General features: G+C 38.8%; 1 protein-coding gene across 1 annotated transcript; it reads left to right on the top strand.

Moving 5' to 3' along the window:
- Positions 1-802: 802 nt before the first annotated feature.
- Positions 803-7278, top strand: LOC141442546 (cysteine--tRNA ligase, cytoplasmic-like). Its single transcript, XM_074107565.1, has 5 exons — positions 803-955; positions 2069-2271; positions 3547-3709; positions 5058-5254; positions 5645-7278. The coding sequence occupies exons 1-5, from the start codon at positions 811-813 to the stop codon at positions 5768-5770; spliced, it is 834 nt and encodes a 277-aa protein (XP_073963666.1). The 5' UTR covers positions 803-810; the 3' UTR covers positions 5771-7278.
- Positions 7279-15549: the final 8271 nt, after the last annotated feature.

The raw sequence follows: 15549 nt of genomic DNA, 5'->3' as shown, positions 1-15549 counted from the left end.
ATACTGTAAATTATTACTATTATTTATGCAGGAATTAGCTCATTCGCGAGTTAGTTCATTGATATGGACCTCCGCAAAGTCAGCGAATTCAATTAATGGTTCAATTGAAAAGGAGTCAGATTTGTGTTCATTTTTTATTTTTGACGTAGGTATTTTTATTGCCTGCTAAAGCACGATCCTCCCGTAGATTTTGTATGGAAATAGTTGGTGACGTCACTCATTTGCCAACTCAATCGACTATTCGTCACTACTTAAAAAAAACTCGCACCTCAAAATAGATAATTTTTCTGAGTGGACCTTATGAACATTATGTCAAGGTTTTGACATATTGATTTAAGATACGAGATTTTTTCAAAGTAGTGACGAATTTGTTTGTTTTAAAGCAAGTGAAAATCTAATTTAGTTCTAACAGAAGAAAAAAGAGGAAAGAGCGTACTCCTACTTAAAACCTACTTGCAACGCACTTGTGACTCTTCTGGTGTTGCAGGTGTCCATGGGCGATGATAATCGCTTACCATCAGGCGGTCCGTTTGTGTGTTTGCCCTCTATTCCATAAAAAAGAAGACCAGCGTCGGCAGCAAGGCCGACATCATGCTGAGTTGGGACCATTTCGTGCTAATTTGTTTATTTTTGTGTTCTTCTTTGTAACACTTAAATGTCACGAGTTTCTGCCTTGCTTAATTTTGTACTTAACTGATGATTAATCAGGTTTAAATTATGTATTTTTTTAATGGTGTCGCGTCCTGAAATTATTGTTTTATTTATTTATTTAGGTGTTTTTAATACGCATCGACACTTCAGTATGTTGTAATGTCGCAGGAATTCTTCTTGACGGTGAAGGACGCCCTCCGCGCCGGCTACGACGAGGGCTGCGGCGGCGAGTGGCGCGACGAGGAGCGCGCGCTCGCAGGGAAACTGTCTGCTACCAAGGAACAAGTGCACGCTGCTCTGTGCGGTTAGTAACGCTTAACTTAACTTTCTTAACCCCTGAAGCATTAGAGCTAGCGCATGGGTCCATTTTGGCTAGCATACTTGTTGAAATATAGATGCGATAGAATCTGGAATACGGAAATTCGTCGAAGAACTAAAGTCACTGACATAGCTGGAAAAATATGCAAATTGAAGTGGCAATGGGCAGGCCACATCGCTCGAAGAACAGATAACCGTTGGGGGAGAAAAGTCCTCGAGTGGCGACCACGAACCGGAAGACGAAGCGTTGGCAGGCCTCCCACCAGGTGGACTGACGACATCGTGAGAGTAGCGGGAAACCGGTGGATGCAAGTGGCAAGTTGTCGTTCATTGTGGCGTTCTAAGGGGGAGGCCTTTATCCAGCAGTGGACGTCTTCGGGCTGATGATGATGATGCCTTGTGAAAGTCCTAATGTAATGTTTGTCAGAGTGATCGTTTGTCATAACTCTTTTTTCTTTGAATCCAATAATTCTTCAGAATTGTTATAATCCAAACCTAACGTAACTTATAGTTTTCTATAGGATGACCATTTTAAAATTTCGGATAATTAAGGTTTTAGTGGGATAAAAATTATGAGAAACGATGATTCGAACAAACATTACGGTATGACTAGCGCATACATACAACTTTCGCATCAACTAAACAGTTAAGTTAAATTTTGTATGTACTTCTCGTGTTTCCCACACAGCTAAACCGTTTAGTTGATGGAGGTGCGATACTTCTAACAAATTGACCAGTCTTCTTTCAGTAACTCTTGAGTCAAACAATAACATGGCGACAAGAGACGTGGCGCCGCTTTTTAGGTTAGTCGATGATATGCGCACATCAATATTTCAATCACATGCCGTACAAACGAGACTTTGACTAGACACGTGTCGCATTGTGATTTTGTGAATACCTGTGTGAGTGTATGTTTGTTACTCCTAGATGGATCTTGATGAAATTTGGTAAACTGTGATACCGCTTCCTAGGAAAACGCGCCATTTTGTTTACATAGACAACGTTCTAGTGGTAATTCACCGCTTATTATACGGCCGCTATAATGACGGCACCGTTGATCCTAGGAAACCAAAGCTTAAATCCATAAAACCGTGTACAGATAACATCGACACGCGGGGTGCGCTGGACGCGCTGCGCGAGCTGGTGGCGGCGTGCCACGTGTTCCTGCGCGGGGCGGCGCCGCGGGCCGCGCCGCTGCTGGCCCGCGCCGCGCGTTTCGTCACCGACGTGCTACACGTGTTCGGGGCCGTCGGAGGCCCGCGCGGCGGCATCGGCTTCCCCGTCGACGACGCCGGCGTCAACGTGAGTACTGCGGGATACGCTACAATAGATAACTTTCTCTAGACGTAAAAGCGACTCTTAGTGCCATGTGTTATTTGGAATTAAAAGTATAAATATACCCACAACAGTAAATGTTTGGCAATTGGCAGAACAAAATTTAGTTTACATTTGCGTGTGCACACTACTGCAGGTCTCTGACAGAATACCAGCTCTGCAGCTACTCGTAGCTGCAGTAAATGCTGAGTCAGCGCCTATTCTCCACAGGATCACATGGCATTATTCATTTCAAAATTATCTTCGAATATCATAAATTATTTACCGTTTTAGTAACTTTTACATGTACCTATTTTTATTCTATATTTCAATTCTGGAATTTCTCGCGTGTTAGTTTTAAGTTATACTATAACTTTGTTAATTCATCTTAAGCTATGTATGTTTTGTGGTGATTTAAGTATTTTGTCTATCTACTGACGCTGGAATTTCATACACGGCCGTTTATTGCGTAAGTGTATTCTACGGAAACCTCGGTACATGAATAAGACTCGCACTTCGCACGGCCGGTTTTTTTTTGGGCTAGTTTTTAACTCTATCTCTCTTTTTCTCGCTTGGGTCGGTCCCTCATGTCTGCGGATCGTGGTCGGTATCAGTGTTGCATCTGGAACAGATAATCTGCTTCCATCGGTTCCTGTCCAGCGCGTCTCTTACAACCGTGTAGAAATTGAAGGACGACGAATCTTTCACTGGATCGGTTTTTTATCGTTTTTAGGGTTCCGTACCCAAAGAGGCCACGGGACCCTATTACTGAGATTCCGCTGTCTGTTTGTCTGTCTGTATGTCCGTCTTTCTGTCACAGTCACAGGGCTCTATCTCTTGAGCCGTAATAGCTAGACACTTGAAATTGTCACATTATGTATTAAGTACTGTGGTCGCTATAACAACAAATACTAAAATTAGAATAAAGTTAAAAATGAAAGTGGTCGTCATACAAGAATCAAGTTTATTCAGCGTTTTTTGGTTGCTAGACGTTGTTATTCGTTGCAAGGTGGTCAAGGTGACAGCTGGCAGTTGCTCGGGGCTAGTTGATTCGTCTTGCCGAGTACTTTTGTAACCAGGGGCAAAAAGTACCTACAGTCAGCTACAAGCTTTTTTTTCCTTGTATTAGAATTTTTAACCAAAACTTATAATGGAACTGTTTTTAAAACAGTGTACGGAGGTAACCTTTCACGTACGAGTCCAACTCGCACTTGACCGTTTTTTTTGTTTTTTTTTTTACTTATATTCGGTATATTGTCACAGCTAGAAGAGGCGGTGATGCCGTACCTAGAAGCGCTGAGCTCTTTCCGCGCTCGCGTGCGGGACGCGGCTCGCACGGCCAAAGCCGGGGATGTGCTGGCTCTCTGCGACACGCTGCGAGACGTCGACCTTCCCGAGCTGGGAGTCCGACTGGAAGACAAGCCTGGTATGTCTCACTATCAACATCATCTCAGCCGTAGGACGTCCACTGTTGGACAAAGGCCTCCCCCATAGACCTCCAGTTGCTTCGGTGGAGTTGCAGTGAAGCGGCTTGGTCATCCGTCATCTCGTTGAACCCGCTGCGCTAGCCGGTTCCATTCGAGAACCGGCAGGTACTATTACAAGTAATGTCATTGCATGTCTTACTATACAAGTACTCAAACTAATGCCCTAGGACAGTGGTCGGCAACCTTTTGGCAGGTAAGGACCACATAGGGGCAAATTGAAATAAAGGCGGACTTGTTCATAATTTCAATTACTTGTTCATGATTTGATTTATTTCTGTAACAGTCGCGGGCCGCAGGTTGCCCACCGCTGCCCTAGGGGAACGTTCGTGGCACGCGCGAATATGACACGAGGACGCGAGAACAGAGTAGCGAAATAAGATATTTTTGACGTCATGAATTAATTGGCATATAAAGAAAGAAAGAAAGAAAGAAAGAAAATGCATTTATTTAACGCCATAGAAAACAAAATAATATAGAAACAAACATAGAACAGACGACATACATAACAAGACAACATAAAATATAACATATATCGACGGTTAACCGCCAAGACATCTTATCTCAATATAGCATAAGTTTATAGATCTTTCTAGTGTGTGAATTAGAATGAAGAATAGAAAATTGTATGACCAAAAATGACAGGGTCTTGGTGGTTGTTAAAGCCGTCGATATGCAGTTGTTATGAGATGTTAAAACGAGATTTCCTGCATGGCAATAGCAAGCTGACACCACGTCACTTATTTGACAACCCAATTGACTGTTTATTGTTTCAAACCACCATATTGCGCGCTCTTTTGCTCTTACGGGCCTTTTGAGAGAGCACACGACTGCGGTAGTCCATTTCCATTTTTATAGCTTATAGATTCCCAAACTATGCATCATGACGCCACCATAGAATCGACAATGGCGCCGTGAGACAAGCTATTTCTCTTCCCTTTAGTCTATTAATGGCATTGTGTTGTCTACAAATTTTAAGTAGGTCACCCGTAGGAAATACTACTTTTAAGATACTTACCCTTGTTGTATAAGCAAGTAGCGTGCACGGTCTTTAGATAAATAGGGACTGCATACCCTATTCCTTTTTCACCTACTTGTAAAATGAGACTTCGTTCCAAATTACCAACTGCCTACATTGGACTGGACTTGTGTCACACTGCTTGGTACAATGAATTTGAGCGGGTGAAATTAATCCTTGTGTAAGCAGGACAGTGACAAAATGATTGGCGTTTAAATTTATCGATGAAAAATATTTCAAAACTAGCTATAACTTAAATTATTTTTCACCAGATCGCACAGTGGTGAAACTCGTGAGCAAAGAAGAATTGATAAGAGAAAAAGAAGAGAAGAAACGGCTGGAAGCGGAGAAGTTAAAGAAGAAACAGGAGCTGGCCGAAGCTCAGCGGCTCAAAGACGAACAGAAGAAGATTCCTCCAGGAGAGCTGTTCCGAAAGGAGACCGATAAATACTCCAAGTTTGATGATAAGGTTAGTGAGCTCAATCTTACCAGTGTTTCATTAGAATGGGTAAAATTTTGGGAGAATCATAGACATTATAAAGATTTACTTTGGCATTGAAAAACGTTTACAATTTGCCGATTGATCAACTTCTAATTTATGTCAACCTGCAAATCTAACCAAAATGCTTTCATATGACTTCTTTTTCTAATAAGTAAGTCGGAAAATACACAAATAAGTCGTTTGTTGAAATAAGCAGATTTTTTTTAATTTTTTTTTAAATTAAAATTCATATAAAAAGGTTCGTATTCAAAGCTGCCAAATAAACTAATTACCAAATGAATTGATTTGACAAAGGATATAATCTAAATAAAACAATCATGATTCAAACAACCATTATATTTCAATGCTTTGTTTTAGGGTCTTCCAACTCACGACCACGAAGGCAAGGAAATAAGTAAAGGGCTTGTCAAAAAACTGCAAAAGTTACAACAGGCACAGGAAAAAAAATACAACGAGTACTTGGCTTCTGTTAAAACTTCCTAAATCTCGGGGAAAACTAGGACCAATTATTAACGGACTTGGCGCTAGCACTTTCGTGCACAAACATGCATTTAATTGATGTCGAATGCATTTTCTTATGCATTTCTTAATTTATCATATTTTCAGTATTGGCAACCTTGGTTTACTGTTAAGATTAACTTATTTGTAGCAAATGTGATGCGAACGTTGGCGTGCGTTAGAGTCAATCTCAAAAACCTCGATAAACAAACATATTGATATAATAAAAAGGAATATTAACGCGTAAAAAAGGTTTTATTTAATCGGAATACGGTATTTGACTATTTTGTATATGTTTTATAAATTAAAACTACACGATGCCTGTTATCGAATAGAAAAACAATTATTATGCTACCTTTACAAATAACAAAGTTATGAGGTTTTGAAATTCAAGATTAGACATACTGGCATGTGACGTCACACGCCAGTACCGCCATACTTGCTGCATAGAGAAAAGCATTTGAGAAAGAGACAGGTATATAGATTTTTCAAAAATCACTATAAATCCAAATTTCAACCGAGATAAGTTTTCTCTTCGCTAAACACTGTCTGTCTATCTATATTTTCATAATAATATTAAGATATGGCAAATTCAGGAGTTGTCACATACCGTATTCCCAATCGCGTATTCACGGCAAATATTTGCAAAATTATACATTCCGTGAACATTGCGTGGTGCTGGCTGAAAATCAGCGCTGGGGCGTTCTTGACGTCTCAGCATTATGCTGAGCCAGTGTCCGCTTCACAACTGCAATAACACATACTATCTTACTACATTTCTATACTATCCTGCTTAATAATATTGTTGTCTTGTGTAGTGTTGTCTATTGCTGTGTTGTGAATAAATGTATTTCTTTCTTTCTTTTTCTATAAAGCAGTTTCTTGTGGCATGACTCCAACTTTTTACATTTTTCTGGTAAGTACAATCGATTGGAAAGACTATAATTTATTTACACGTCATTGTATTGGAGTAAGGTGAGAAAATGTAGACACCTCTTTGTAATCGACTGTGCATGGCTTTTACAACATTGAAATGATTATCGGTCAATAGAAAATAGATTTAATCCCTAAAATTATATCAATATGTGAGTAAAATCTTCATAAAATCTATTTTTATTTATGTTTCCCTTATTTAGCATGTTTTTCCTATTGATTTATGTACCTAACGTTCCATAGTAAAATGCTTTTCAATGTGCTCTTTCTTAACAGTGGTGCATTTGATGAATCTTTCCATGATTCAATTTCAGTCTTTGAAAGCGCTCAAAACTTACCAACAGTTCCTTGAAGAAGATAAAACAAATCCTAATCAAAACCGACGTAAATTAAATTATGTAATAACTTAATCAGATCGAAAAAGGAAAGAAAATTTTCATAAGTTGTTAATTAATGTGATACATTGATCCCACAGCACTGTGGACAGTATTAAACCTCATTGTTTATTTATTACTTTCACTATCGAAAATTACATATAACCTCCTAATGCCCAGAGTCCTTTTTAAGGACTTATTGTAATTTGAACTTCAAACTCTATCCTAAATTACATAAGGTTGATGTGTGTTTGTAGGTAGTAGGACCTTGTGCAAGGTCCGCCCGGATTGCTACCACCATCTTGCTCGCTAATCCTGCCGTGAAATAGCAGTGCTTGCACTGTTGTGTTTCGGCGTGGAGAGTAAGACAGCCGGTCAAATTACTGGCACTTGAGGTATCCCATCTTAGGCCTCTAGGTTGGCAACGCATCTGCAATCCCCCTGGTGTTGCAGGTGTCTTTGGGTGGTGATAATCGCTTACCATCAGGAGACCCACTTGCTCGTCTGCCATTAAGTTGAATAAAAAAAGATCATATATCATAAAATTGACGTGGGCGTTAGGAGGGCGTTACTTATCATTGTTTGCTAACATTATACAATAAAACATTGGTATAAAAATATCTTTTAATCTATTTAATCCTAGTTACAACACTAACCATGCCAAAAAAACGATGTGGATTAAATAACGTGTCCACATTTTATAAATGATCATGTCAATGTCAACAAATTAAATACAGAAGAGGGCTGCTCGAATGGTCCACCGATTATCTACATTTAAGTTAACATTAAAAATGAATTACCGCGAGGCTGTTCACAATGGAGGCGCATAACGCTTCATTGAGAACTCTATAAAGGTAGTCGCCGCGTGCGCCGCGATAAAATTGGAATAAAAGTTGAAAAAAGGTAAAAAGTGAGGTAAACAATCCTGCGTTTTTTGCCGATCCGACTACAATGCGTGTGGGGTGTCGTCTGCGCACGCGACTCGCGCGGGCTTGCGCCTCTTAGGGTTCACACACTTCAGGACTAATTTGAGATTTTTTTTGAAGTTGTGATTCAACTTCGTAACCCGCAATCAATGTTTAAGTAACTTTATACCCTGAAATTGTGGAAAATTCAAGGACTATTTTCTATTTTCGTTTCATTCTGTCATATAGGTATTATTTTAGACAAACAAGACCACAATGCTGTTTTTTACGCCTTGCACACAAAAAAAATGTATTTGACATTAATTTAATAAATACTTGCCTAATCAATGGGCTGTTTTACCACCTATTGATTTATTTTATTCGACGGATAAATGTGACGCCGTCTCCGTCTCTTCGAACAAAATAAACAGAGACGGCATCACCTTTCCGTCAAATAAATTTAATCAATGGATGGTGAAACAGGGGGTCAATGTCTGCGACCAATATTTACATTATTATAATTAGTTGCTCTGTGAGTCGGACTTGGCGAGTCTGTCTCTGGATAGCTTAAAACTGAAGAAATATTTACCATGCGCCATGGCGCCGCCACACTGAAAAAAATCAAAACTAAATAAATAAATAAATATCACGGGACAATTCACACTAATTGACCTAGTCCCAAAGTAAGCTTAGCAAAGCTTGTGTTATGGGTACTATGGTCTGTCCCAGAATTCGAGATACTAAAATGACGTTCATGTGTTACCTGTTTTGTGCGTCTCATAATAGTGATGTGCCGCAACCGGTTATTACCGAAAGATTTGTAGGTACCTATGTATGTATGTCGTAAATATTAAGATATGAACGGATCCGGATGTACTAAAATGTAGGGCACTTAGGTCATTCTAGAAAAGGTAAAATAGGTCTAATAAAATGCGACCGTTTTCGAGATATTTCGACTTTTTATAGATGTTGATGTTTAAGTTTCAATTTCATTCTAAGTAAGTTAATTAATTAAATAATATGAGAATAATGAATATTTGATTTATTATTCTATGATATGAATATCTAAATAAAACACGAGAAACGCACTGATCAACATCCGATGACAATACGAGTAAAGTAACGAAAATCGGTTGAATACCACTTGAATACGAAAAACATGAACAATGGCGTTGTGTGATATCTGAGGGCCTACTCCGGAAATTCGAAAATCAAAGTTCGTACCGTTAACGTCCCTCTCACTTACGTATTAAATTAAATATTAGTGTCAAAGGACTTGGATAGAAAAGAGGACTTCGATTTTCGAATTTCGTAGTAGCCCAGCTGGCCCTAACTACGAAAGCAAAACTCGAACTTCGTATGTTGCTGTCCCGCTGAAGCTTATCTCATTCAATACGCGAGTGAAAGGGACGGTGCCATACGAACTTCGTTTTTCTAGTTTTAGTAGCCCCTCTGTATTATTTTTTACGTTGGCACTAAGTGATGAACACTGTATTTTACCTGTGCTTAGATTTCATCACTTTATCGTAGGATAAAGTAAAATGGAAAGTAGAATATTGAATGCATTAATGTTATTTTGCTATCGTAAATAAACATTTTATCGGTTATTTACGAAACCGAAATCACGGAGCAGCACTGTTCCTTTATGCTGGCCAACATTATTTTACGTTTGACATTTCAGACTGTCATTTTAGTATCTCGAATTCTGGGACAGACCATAAGCAACGGATAAATATAATTATATAGATAGATACATACTTAAATACATAGTAAACACCCAAGACCCGAGAACAAATATCTGCCCCGACACGGGAATCGAACCCGGGACCTCAAGCTTCGTAGTCAGGTTCTCTAACCACTAGGCCATCTGGTCGTCTAAAATGGACAAATAAATATTGAATTTGCTCTTAAAATTTCATGACAATCGGTTGAGAAATGTGACCGGTAGAGAACAAACAGCCAGACATAATATAAAACATTTTTGACCAGCTGAAACCGAGACGCTTTGTACTTTACTAGGTCAATGTAACGAAAAGGATTACTTGCAGTTTATCCACTTGTCTTTTGCTGCACGACGGAAAGAGAACTGCTGTAGAAGCACAACCAACCCTAGTGGCCACACCATCTGTCGGCACAAGCGTGCAGATATTATTAAGAACACGCATTCATTCTGTTAAAAAGTGTTTGAAATGTGTCGCACAAATGTTAAGTACTTATGGGAAATAATATAGGCGCTTGTTAAATTGTTGTAGGCGTCATCATAGGCAGCTTAGAGAAATTAACTAACAGAAGTGACCAATTAACTAAGTGAGGCGTAGGTAATTACACTTTCATTTATTTCTTTACAATGGTGCTATTTGTTGGGCGTGTACACAAGTAAATTCCATGAGCCATTCATAAACTATTAAGAATGTTTTTAATTGTTTTCTAAAAAAGTTATTCTAATTCCGAAGCTACTAGCTAGCTAAGAATCTATTGTAAGCGTTCCTTTGGGCCACGTCTTCTTCCAGATCAAATAAGTAGTTACTAGTTTATATCGTAACCAATCTTCTATTTATTAACGACAAACAACAAAGGATACCGTCCTCGCCCAATCTCAAGCAAAATCTTGCGCGCCAGTTTCTTTTTCAATCCGTATGACGCCAGGACGTAAAACTAATTAAATTCGTGAATTTGTAACGGAAGTTCCCAACGAATTTATTTTATTTACCCCAGTGGAGATCGATGGAAATGTTCTTTATAGAGAAGAATATATTGAAATAGTTTTTGGATTTGATCACAATCACTGGTTCGCGGTCAGGGTCGACAAAGGCCGCGGGAGCGACGGGATGACCGCCTGGCGAGATGTCAATCACGACTATTTGAATACGAAAATTATTACATTTCCATATTCCGTAAAGATTTCGCGATTATACAATTTCCGCATAATGTAATCAATGAACTGAAAGTTGCATTTTAAGTAAAAAACCGATTCAAGTAACTTTTCATGCGAACGTTTCTAACGGACTTATTTTGTAGTTGATCATGTGGAAATTACCAGCAGGATTTTGATCTAACGGTTGTGCTTTGGATACGCGAATTAGGGAGGAGAAATATTTAATTAATGCATCTGTATAAGAATAAGTTTACATCCTTTACTGCTTGGTATCGCGTCCTCGATCAGGAACGTGAAATACATCACTCAATCGGACAATTTAATTACAACAACTGAGGGGAAATATTGTTATTACTAATTCGTATCGACAATAGGTTTCTGATCTGTGAGATAGACCTATCGTTGGTTGGTATGTTGTATCGTTGTTATGAGATGTTGGTGATGATGATGATCTAGCAATGTAGCACAGAGTAGGTAAGTTGGTAAATTAAGTACTGGCCGTACATATATTATATCTACTCCTAAGACTATAAAACCGTGCCTTATTATTTGTGTAAGAAATTATTAAATAATATTCTCGATTTCCAGCGGCGAAAAAGTTTAATTGCTGTCGTAATAGGATGCATTTTATAAATTATGGTTGTACCGGGCTCCCTCGATGGTAATAAGTATTTTGGGAGCGGAGGATGTCTCGGACGGGGTCCGCAATTATGGCTTGTTTTTTCATCGCGACCCTCGAAGCACTCGCTACCGCTGCTGAAAAAAAGAAGCCAATTTTGCACACTCATTAATTATTTAAATCTCATTAAACAGCCGCAACTTTCCCTCTTTTGTTTTGTAATTTCTCTGCGCCTAATTTAAGCCGTTGAGCAACGAAAAGAAGTACAGAGGCGTTTATTTTGTAAAGTTTTTTTTAATCAGCCATGAAAGCAGTGAAAACCAGTCATTTCTTAACAGCCAGTAAGGTATTGTAGGAACACATCATATTGAATGAAAATGAAATGAAATTAAAGTGTTTTTTTATTTACCAACATACAAAAATTTATACGTAATTATTACCACACAGACTACACAGTTGATAACATAACAGATATCACGTCTGAAATCGAGTTTAGCTCGACATGTTTCGGGCTAATCCGTAAACCTTCTTCTGGCAGCACGCAGCAGCCGCCGAGTCGCGTTTCTCCCAGAAGAAGGTTTACGGATTAGCCCGAAACATGTCGAGCTAAACTCGATTTCAGACGTGAGTTATCCGTAATGTTATCATTTAGAATGACACTTTTACCTTCTATTGCTGTTATTTCAAAAATTCCTTATAAAAATATGTTTTAGATAAAAGTAAGTAGTTACCTATTAAAATTGTAGGTATAATACGATGTTGTTTCTTAATTCAGAGCTATCAAGTGGCTGGCCGGGCAGCTATTCATGTAACAGTTTTTACATTGACATCTATGTATAGACTGCATAATGTTTCATACATCAAAACGGCGCACAAAATTAGTTCACAGCGCGGATTTGTGAACCTTTCACTATAGTTTGTTGACGTCCGTGACAGGGGTTGTGTCAAAGTACTATTAATGATTGATGCGCCGCGCGTTTTATTCCAAACAGCCAGTCTAGCGCCGTAAGATACATGGAGGTCAATGAGTTTTTAGATATCTACTTAACTCTTTTAAACTCTTATATCGAACCCAGTATTCAGTGCTTAACCAGTTGTGGCAAAATATGCAAATTAATTTTTATTACCATCAGTACAGTCACGTCTAAAAGTTGTTAGCAACAAAAAAAATTTGAAAAATATCTAACCACATATTTTCATCATCAAATATGTATCTAATACTGACGTCCAAAAATTGGATTTATGGATCCATTAAACTGTTTCAGTATTATGGTAATCCGCAAAATGCTTCAGAAAGTTGCATACTTAAATAATTTTCATTTAAATGTATCCACCTCGTAGGCAAAATAAGTATACATGAATGGGTTCCATATACATATAACCACACCAATTTGGCAAATATTTGTATAACGCCGTTTTGATTCATAAATCTGTATCACGCAGACTGCAACAAACAACCTTGTTCGACTGGCATAGAATCGTAAGTTTGTAATATTAACTGATTGACAATTCACGAAAACAGTGCGGGACTTGTCATGCAATACGTCTATCTCACGTTATTCTATGACGCACTGACAGTCCTTAGATTGAATTGACTTGTAAATATTGAGTATTTCAGTTTAGGGTCATCTCAAAAGGTGACTAAGCATTTTTTGTTTTTAATTTTTAATTATATTGTTAATTGTTAGTGGGTAGAGCCGGCACTGTAGCCAGTTCTGTTTGCAGTACGAATGGGTGGGCTCGACCGGGGGTGAATTACTTTCAATTCACCACTCCATAGTATAAAAAAGTCGCTTTTTTTTGTCTGTACGCATTAGATCTTTCAAAACTACGCAACGGATTTTGAATGCGGTTTTCACAAATAAATAGTGTGATCACGGTGTCTATGTGTACCGTAACGTGTTGTGCGGAACGGGTCACCAGTAATATAATCATTATTTTTATGGAGTATGGATTCGTAGTATGTATGTCCCTGCCGCATGCAGGTTTACGAAAGAGACAGACATGTAATCTTAACAAACAGTATTCTTCCAAAACCGAATCAAAATATCAAATCGTTGTTTACATTATTTATGATCAAACGGCGTATACAAATATTTGCCAAATTGGTTGGTTATATGTATATGGAACCCATTCATGTATACTTATTTTTGCCTACGAGGTGATACATTTAAATGGAATTTCATTTAAGTATGCACTTTCTGAAACATTTTGTGATTACATAATACTGAAAAAGTTTAATGAATACAATTTTTGGTGTCAGTAATAGATAAATATTTTTGATTGTACTACATCTGCAACCTTGTATTATTTAGACGGACTTTATTACCATCTACAACCGTTAGTTAGCAAGAAGCATTTTTTTTAGTCTCTAACAACCATAATATTTTTCATCACACTTGCTCGTAAATAGTGTCGTAACATGCAGGCTACCTTGGTTGCAACCCCCCAAATAAAACCCTCGATCTTAATGTGCTTGTCATGAAACCCGTGGTCGTTAATGAGTCATTGCGCGTACACATTTTCTTGTCATGAAGCCCAAGGTCGGTAAATGAGCCAGTGCCCGTACTGATGCTGCTGCGCCGTGCGCGCGCTCCTGCTGCAGGACTACATGCACATGCACGTTGCGGCTGTGGCGCATGCTGCGGGGAGGTAGGTAGAGGGCGGCGCTGCCAAGAGCGCAGCCTAAGGTTCCGCCAATATTTGGAACAATTATATATTTTTTCTTTTAGAAATATAAAAATTTACTCGCAAATGTGATGAAAAACATTTGTCGCACGGGCGGTACTAGAATTACGAACATCGACTCATTAAAGCCCTCAGTCTTCGACTTCGGGCTTATAATAGACTCTCGTTCGTAATTCCTTATTTACCTCCCTTAAGACACAATGTACTGTAATTGTTATGGTGGTAAATAAAATACGGCGATGGTGCCTGAATGACATTTAATTACTCGATGCCCAAGGTAAACTCAATATTCACATACATTTTCGTGACGGCTCAATAAATTTGAGACGTGTATAAAAACCTATTTACATTTTTGAAGTAAATTAAGACGCAGGGGAAATAAATTAGGTTGTAAAGAGATTTGGCGTGTACCTAAGTACTGAGTCCAACGGCGCGCTCACTTGAATGTTTGCGTTGACGGTAGCTTCCGATTGGATGATCAAAGTCCCCAACACTGTCTTGTTTCTGAAGAACATTTGAAAATTAGGAAATTAAACTGTGCGTTGGCACATAAAAGGTGCGGAAACGCGGTCTCGGGCCGTCGTGAATTCGTTTAATTTAGCCGCCGCTGCCGCTGACGGCGCGTCGCCGGCTTTATCAACCACGAATATTCAAATGATAATATTTTCAACACAATTATATACCTATTGTACGGCTTCGCTTAGTTTCTCGGTATTACTCCTGAGTACTAGGTGGAGCGATGATCTTCGCAAGGTAGCTGGCTGTAAGTGGACGAGAGTGGCCGAGGATCGTGCTCAGTGGCGTGCATTGAAGAGGCCTATGTCCGTCCAGCAGTGGACTAAGATAGGCCGATGATGATGACTCTTGAGTACGCTTATACAAACAGTCTTCAAATTCATACCGAATATTCCAGAAGGTAATTGGGTAAATTTAACTAAACGCCCTTGTTTGTTTTTAATCGGGATTTTTGGCTCAAAGTACAGTCAAGTATTAATTTGACGGTCTAGCTTTCACTTTGAACATCGATTAATGTATGGAAACATATCTATAATTAAAAAAAAAACGGCCAAGAGCGAGTCGGACTCGCGCACGAAGGGTTCCGTACCATTATCTACGACACTATAGACACGATACGACATTAGACATTAGCAAAAACGGCAAAAAAATCACGTTTGTTGTATGGGAGCCCCCCTTAAATATTTATTTTATTCTGTTTTATTATTTGTTGTTATAGCGGCAACAGAAATACATCAACTGTCTAGCTATCACGGTTCACGAGATACTTACACTTGGTGACAGACAGACGGACAGTGAAGTCTCAGTACCTAATAGGGTCCCGTTTTTTTTTCCCCTTTGGGTACGGAACCCTA

The sequence above is a fragment of the Choristoneura fumiferana genome, chromosome 2 (assembly GCF_025370935.1).
Source record: "Choristoneura fumiferana chromosome 2, NRCan_CFum_1, whole genome shotgun sequence".
In the NCBI taxonomy this organism is placed as follows: Eukaryota; Metazoa; Arthropoda; class Insecta; order Lepidoptera; family Tortricidae; genus Choristoneura; species Choristoneura fumiferana.
Note: the sequence above shows the minus strand (reverse complement) of the source record. Positions and strands in the feature narration are given on the sequence as shown.